This window comes from Amblyomma americanum, chromosome 4 (genome assembly GCF_052857255.1).
Source record: "Amblyomma americanum isolate KBUSLIRL-KWMA chromosome 4, ASM5285725v1, whole genome shotgun sequence".
Lineage (NCBI taxonomy): Eukaryota > Metazoa > Arthropoda > Arachnida > Ixodida > Ixodidae > Amblyomma > Amblyomma americanum.
This window is the reverse complement of record NC_135500.1, coordinates 89,161,013-89,168,691: the sequence shown is the minus strand read 5'-3', so window position 1 is coordinate 89,168,691 and position 7,679 is coordinate 89,161,013. Positions and strand designations below refer to the sequence as shown.

The 7,679-nt window shown below is 47.8% G+C and overlaps 1 protein-coding gene across 1 annotated transcript; it reads left to right on the top strand.

The window, feature by feature from the left end:
* Positions 1 to 452: 452 nt before the first annotated feature.
* Positions 453 to 6,708, top strand: LOC144130242 (uncharacterized). Its single transcript, XM_077664213.1, has 3 exons — positions 453 to 570; positions 3,298 to 3,626; positions 6,187 to 6,708. Exons 1-3 carry the CDS (start codon positions 568 to 570, stop codon positions 6,479 to 6,481), a joined length of 627 nt encoding a protein of 208 aa, XP_077520339.1. The 5' UTR covers positions 453 to 567; the 3' UTR covers positions 6,482 to 6,708.
* The last annotated feature ends 971 nt before the right edge of the window (positions 6,709 to 7,679 follow it).

Here is a 7,679-nt window from a genome sequence, read left to right as displayed (position 1 = left end):
TAGAATGCAATCTGGACAGAAGGTGAGTTGTTATACATTTGGCGGACATCTGTGAAATGAATGTTTAAGGGATAAAGGAGAGAATGCACGAACCATATCTGCGGAGTACGCAAACGAGACGAGGCGGCATTAAAAAATGCTGCAGGTTGACTAAGAAATATTATAATGGAGTCCCCATACTGGGAAGAACATTACGTCTCTTTGTCTGCGAGCCTTCATCAATATTGTTTTTCGTTTTTATTCCCACTGGCTGCAGCTGGCGCGAGACCCCTCCGAGATTACCCGGTTAATCCGAGGCGTCACCCAGAGAGGACGGCTTTTTCGCCAGCGAGGCATCTAATTTTAGTCCACTAAAAATAATTTCAAGAGGCTAGCGTCTTGGTGCAGTACGCCCATACTGGTGAGAACATTACGTCTCTTTTTGCCGGCAGATGGCACGCCGTGAGGAAAAAGAAGCAGGATTGGTGTTTCCAAGCGCAGTTTTTTTTAGCACGCAGGAACGAAGACAAGCGCTGGTTCAGCACCATCCGTCCCTTGTACTGGCCGTGATAGACGACCAAACGAACAATGGTAAGGTGTATTAGCCGCGAGCGGAACGGTAGCACTGAATCAAACCCCGAAGCTTTTAGGTCCGTTCGATTCGGCTGCACACGCTGCCTCAGTTCCGTAAACTTTTGCAGCGGTGCCGCCAGCTGCAGCGCCAGTTGCGGCGGCTTAATTGCAGCTTGGCTCTGGCTGGTTCCAAAACGAATGGTCGAGTGCAGACCTGGTTCGTCTGCGAGACTTGGCGCCACCAGCAGATTGAATCCCGCTGTGTGCAGCCCACCTCAATGGTCGCCAACATCCCGAACCGCGTCAAGCATTTTCAAACAGCGCATTGCGGCGAAGAGTATGGATCTATGAAGCAGCATCGATGCAACCTTGCGGAAACTGACGTATGTTCTTTTACTGAAAACGACATAAGTCTGCGCGCGCCGAGTAACCTGTCGAGCGGTTTTTAGAGCAACGTGCATCAAGCGCTGCATGCACGTGTTTGCTTTTTAATTACCATAACCTTTGTCGCGTATTATTATTGGTCTAAATTAAAAACGCCGGTGACGGTCCGTCGAGAGGAGCAAGATGTCGGAGAGGGGAGGTCGTATACTCCTCCCTCCGTTGCCGCCTTCTTGGATTTGGAGTCATAACTAACAGGGCCCAAGTGACGTTCCGTACGAGTCGGGCCTGAGGGGGGCACCGTTCTCGTTGACGAGCGTAAGAACTAGATAGATTCTATTCCCCTTTATCGCGCAGGCCACCGTCGGCTTCTATGGTGACTGCAGCTTCACTATTAAGACACCGACCACTGAGCAGGTGCACAGTTTTCCTGAACCATACCTGTACGGCGTCTGCACCTTTCTGAAAGGAATGCCGTCATGCAAAGGACGCCATGTTGCACCACTGAAACAAATGGCGAGCTGCAGCACCGTGAGAACCAGTTAATGTACTGCAGGCGAATCGAAGGGACCTGTTGGGTACTCCTGTACATCGTGTTAACATTTTGCTCACTATGGTTCTACAAATTAAAGCTCTGGCTATTGCAACAGAAGTGTTATAGGTAAGCATTCCTTGCTAATCAGTCATTCCGCCTCAGTAGATTTCATTTGTTCAGTTGCAAAACTTGCCATTAGCCCTAGCATCGTCGCTCTCCTGATTATAGGTTTTATGAGCACGAGTGGAAAAGATAATTTGTAGCATTTGAAGACGCCACTGTGAAAACGACTTTTTTTCTGACATTGACCAGAACGCTCCTCAATGCATTCAAATGCAGGAGCAGCAGCAAATATACAAAAACTGTCAGTATTGTAGCAGTCAATAACATCAGTAGTGGTAGACAGCACAAATTAAGAAGTTACGGGAAGAGGGATACAAAAGACATAATCCCCAGCAAACCTCTTCTTGCTACTTTAGGTTAGCCACATTTCTTCATTTCCTTCATAAGTAACCTTGCGTTTATATGTCCGTCGAGAGAGAACTTTTTACGCGGCTTGAGGCATTTCCTGTAAGTGGAAGCTCTCATTTCTAACTTCGGTGGTCAACATGCACCTTAATCCTCCGAAACCTGGCCAAAATGTGCTACCCTTATTAATGTGAAATCTATATATGGCTAATCACACATTATACCCGGCGTGGTCATCACAGACCGTAAAAATGGTGCCAAAAATCCCAGATGATGTCACCTTGATGTCAAAGAAAAACAAATTCTTCCAAAGATGCGGGGAATCAAACCCAAGACAATCAGATTGCAAGGCCAAGACGCAGCCATTGAGGTCCTTAGCGAGCAAAGATGAACCTAGTATACGCGTTGCGTTGCGGCGGTATGCTGATTTTACTCTTTTGACGAGTTATGTGCACTGAATCTGCTGTGCCGGAAAGCTTCTAGAAAGAGCAAGTATTTTGGCGCACTGTAACTTGAATTTGTTGGGCAGCAGTCTTGCGGGCAAACGCGTTTTTAAAATTCTAAAAAATGATATGGATATTAGCGTGGGCGACAAGCTTCAAAATAATTAAGCAGCCTATCAGTAATAGTTACAAGTATAACTTTTCAATATCAGTTAACCAGCCCAATAATTAGCACGTCTTAGCTGTATTCTGATATACTACATCAATGACAATGCAATACCAAAAAAAAGCGCTGCTCTAACCCAAAAAGCCTATATATGAAAACTGCGTAAAATCATAGGTGAAACAACTAGTATATATAACGCATTACAAACAGTGTTAAACAATTCTTATTTTTTGCTTTGCTTATTTTGTTCAGCGCTGTGGTAACATTTTTTGTGGCCACCATTGGTGCTGCTTTTTCGATCACACCAGTATGATATACGCTGGCAGCAACTTGCATAGCCAGCGCCGAATTGTTTGAACACGATCAATTTCGGTGGTGTTTTGAACTCTTTTTCTGGTTTCTGACATTAGCGGAGGACTTAATACGAACACGTGTTGGCAGTTTTCTCGTCCCTGGTTTGCTGAAGTCCTCGCTTCGTGGGCACAAAAAATGTCTCATTTATGTTTTCCGTGTAACGTAGCGTTACGACGGCATGTAACACTCGACCTTTCCCCTTTTGTAGCGGGATCAATCGCTCTGATCGCATATCCTTTTTCTTTATTTCAACTTTACTTAACCGCGCGGGCCTTAGTCCACGTGAGGAAGCGTCGAGGGTCGTGCAGAGCGCTGCCAGCAGCTCGCTGTTTATGCGAGTTCACGCGATGTGTCTCGCTAGTTTATGCAGCGTCTGAATTCACTGCTTACCATTGCAGCAGCACAAGAAGAAGAGCAGCTGCCAGGCTTTCGAGCTCATTCCCCTGACCTCCAGAGAAGAGGAGGAGGAGGAGGAGGAGGCGCTTACTGAGAGACCAGCAGACGGCGATTCCTGCTGGAACGAACGAGTTGTGAAACAGGAGCCTTCGACCAAGGGCGCCCAGGAAGAGCGGCAGGATGATTTACAGGAGGCCAAGGCCATGAAGCATGAGGAGAGGCGGGTGCAGCCCTCACGCAGCTTTTCATCGGACAGCCTAAGCCCGGACGACTGCACGCACTCTTTTTCGCGCAGTACGCGTGGTCTGTCGGCAAAGGCGAAGCGGCGCTGGTGAGCACAGTTCCACTGGAAATTCATTTCTTTGGAAGGAGGTATACAAAATAACTTCGGAATTAGTGGCTTTTTGAGGTGCGCCGAAAGCTCCATCCCTACTCGGGCATGTTAGAGCGCAGTTCTTACGCGTCCGTCCCTGCGTTGAGCGTTGCCGTCGGCATCGGCGTATCTGCGTGGACGAGCCTATTGGAGGATAAAGCGAACGGAGAGCGCAGCTGATGAGGATAGACTGCGATAGCAAAGAGAGCGCGAGGAGGAAAGCGGAGAAGGAGCGAACAGCGGCAGCGCCGTCGTCTGCCCGGCGATGACGTCAACTAAATATAGACGTTTGCATCAGGCGAGGGAGTTGTCGAAACGCATCCCCTCTGGACTGTAAACACAATGAAAATTGGTCTTTGGGGAAAGAAAATGGCACAATACCTATCTCACATATCGGCGGACACCTGAACCGCACCGTAAGGGAAAGGATAAAAGAGGGAGTGCAATAAGAAAGGATGAAAGAGGTGACGTAGTGGAGGGCTCCGGAATAATTTCGACTACCTGGGGGTCTTTAACGTGCGGTGACATCGCACAGCACACGGGCGCCTATGTGTTTTTCCTCCATCTAAACGCTGCCGCCACCGTCGGGTTTGAACCCGGGAACCCCGGATGAGTAGCCGAGCACTCTAACCACTGAGCCACCGCGGCGGGAATCAAATTTTTGCCGATATCACTTCGTGGTCAATAATCAATCAATCCCTTCCTTTGAAATGTAAAGCGCTTGATTTGGATTTGCCCACTGTGTTGGCGCGAGGGGCATATTGGCAGCGCCTATAAGTGATGCGTCCCTGGCCAGAGATGGCGCCACTACAAAGGGGCTGGCAGCTATGGACCTTGCGCCGAGTGCCGCCGGCTCTCCCCGATTACAGTGTTTTCTAGAGCACTGTACTCCGACTACGGCGACAGCGAACAGAGCACGGGGAGGAAACCAGAAAAGCAGGAGATGGCGGCAGCGTGACGTATAGCGCGCAGGTCGATCGCCCAAGGCGAAGCTCGCCATCGGCGGAAGTATAGTGGGCACGGTAGTGAATCTAGTTCACTATAGCGGAACGCTGTCCGCGCCCTTCATGTACAAGAGCTGCCCCCGTTCGGCACTGCGTGTTCCTTATGGAGTCGACAACGGCTCAAGCACTCTGCAGCTGCGCTCAATAAGTGTTTTACCGAGGAGCGTAATCGTCGGCTAATATTTTTTTTTATTTTCCTTTTCATTTGAGCTTCATCAGAATGGAAACCGCGTACTTGAGCTCAGGAACTGAACGCCATATCTATGAGCCACAGCGGTAATCAATACATCACCTGAGCAGTACGACTTCTTATGAATAACAGCAAATTCTGTGAAATATATGAATATCGCCAGGCTAGTTTGTTCTCAGTCTCAAATCACACCCTCGAATCCCGTCTATGGCTCAGAATTTACCTTTTTTGCACAAGATCTTCAGGCATCACAAATTTCGCAAGAACTCGCAGGCATGAGGTCTTGCAAGAATTTGGTTCGTTTAGTGCTGTGCCAGACGGCTGCATAATATTTCTTACACCGACAAGATACTGCAGTTGGAGGTTGCATAAAAAAACAGCTGTGGCGATGAGTATTTGCGCGCCATGTCTGCTTGAGCTGCCCACTTCCGTCATTAGACGACCATCATCGCTTATTCATGTGCAAACAGAAAATGGCTAGCATGCTAATGGGTTTAATATAGCGTATAGGATACCCTCTGCGCATTTGCATCTCCAGAATGCATTGCGGTTCGGTGGCTCAGAAAAGTTGTGATTTTGGAAAGGGTATGAGATAGAAATGCGGATCAAAATGCAGTGCTTGGAGCTGAAATCCTTAAGGCGGATGTAAATGTATTTCAGCCGAGTTGGTGACCTTTCTGTCCCATCCCAATGCTGCACTCATGATCACAGCTTCTCCGCGGAAGGATAGCGGCTATGGCATTCGGTTGCTGGGTCCAAGGACGCGGAACCGAATTGGTGGCCGCATTTTTATTGGGCTGAGTTGTAGAAACATTCGGGTGCTGTGCGATGTCAGTGAACATTAATGGACTCCACGTGTCCGAAGCTAAATCTGTACTCCTGCACTGAAGCGTCGGTCATAAATCACGTGCAGCTTTGACACGTTATACTTACCATAACATATCCTAAAATAGAACAGCCCGCCATATACGATACAATACCTTACCGTACCCTACTATACCAACCCTAATATACCACCATGCATACCTTACCATTTTCTACTATAGCATACCACACCAACGTTCTACGAATTAATTTAAAGCCACAAATCTATTCAGAACCGAAAGCTGGTAAAACGGGCGTAATACCGGCGCATTGTCCTGGCGATGAAGGGTAGAGGAACTAAGACTGATGGACCTTTGGAGCTTTCCTATCAGGGAGTCATGGGGGCTCTTCTCGGGGCCAATGTTTCTAAAAATATGTTTTGTGTTTAATAACTGGAACCGCTGGCACGCTTAGCCCGTACTGGCGTAGAGTGTGCGTTCTGCCCTTTGCGTCGTCGCAGGTCTCCCTTGTGGCTCGTTCAGCTGTCTGTCCTCGTCGTGGCACTTACGGTGGTCGCCGTCTTGGCCCTGGTGTTTACGCTTCATTACGGCGAGGCTGGAAGCCAGGAAAACCACGATGCCGGCCGCTATTCGGACGTCGGCGACGGCACCAGTGCCGGCGGCAGAAACAGTACAACTCGTGGCCGTGGAACCGAATTCCTAAGCCAAAATGTCCAGGGCCTTTTTAGGTCCAGGACAGCTGGTCGACCGGAGCAAGCAGAAGGGGCATCTGCGTCCACCTCCCCCCGTTTCTGATGAAAGCAGAGCCTTCGCTTCCGGAACCGCGTGTACTACATCGCGCATATCCGGTTCCAGACCGAGTTGTGTGGTGGAACTAACAACTAGAGTTACCGCTGTAGAACGAGGGTGTGTCGAACCACCTTCCAACCGAGCTAGGTGGTGCTGCGAAAGTCAATGCCGACGCCGATTCCGACTATGATGATGGTGGGAAATTGAAAAATCAAATAATAAAGCCTAATGGTTTAACATTTATGACCACATGAACAATCCAGCGAGAGTTATTTCAATGTACGCCTAAAAAAGCGTGTTGTTCATACCCCAGGAGACAGCGCTCCTTCTTTGGAATATTTCACGTAGAAAACCCAGATATGAAAAAAAATGCAGCCCTTCCCTGAACCGATGAGGTTTCAATGCAAGCTGTTGCTCGATGAGCAATAAGTTAGGCAATTCGGGAATTAGTTACACATTCGTACCTAAGAAGCTGTCATACCTCACATACTTCTTGAATGTTGCTCATGTGAATTAAGGTTCCTATTGGTGTTTTTACGCAAGACGCCATTTGTTGCAGGCTACAAACAGTGAAACTTGACGCAGACAGGTCACCTGCCTCCACTGATCCCTTCTCATGCAAAGCTACAATTTCAAAGACGTATATGCCTTTATTTTGAGTAAAAAATAATTGCCACACAGCCACTAAAAGCGCTAATCCAGAAAAAAAGCCATGACAGTCCTGTGACACTCGAAACATGAAGTACAGACGCAACATTTTAAGCACTGCGAAGTGCTGTCGTTTCTTCTCTTTTACCTCTCGTTCGACTCACTGAACTTATTCGCTTTGTTGTATCATCAGTGCTGTCGTCAATCGTCTGCGTTAAAAAGGATTTTTGACGTACTTTGTATGCAAAGAAAGGACAATCGCTAAATCCTTCCAGTGGTAACCATTTTTCCGCTCAGAAAAACAAGCCACACAGGCTGGACAAGCAAACAGGCTTAGCTGATTATCAACCACTGCTTACGGAAGCTTTGCTGCTTTTGAAACTGCTAACTAAGCATGTGCTGTTTACATTAAGCTGCTCATGTACTAGAACTATCGATTCTTCAATCAGCCTTCAAATCTGCAAGGAATAGAAAATTCAACGAGGCATTCCTAGTCTATAAATTTAGAAATTTACAACCACCAGAGGTCAACATATCCAGAGGAAACTTCATGCAC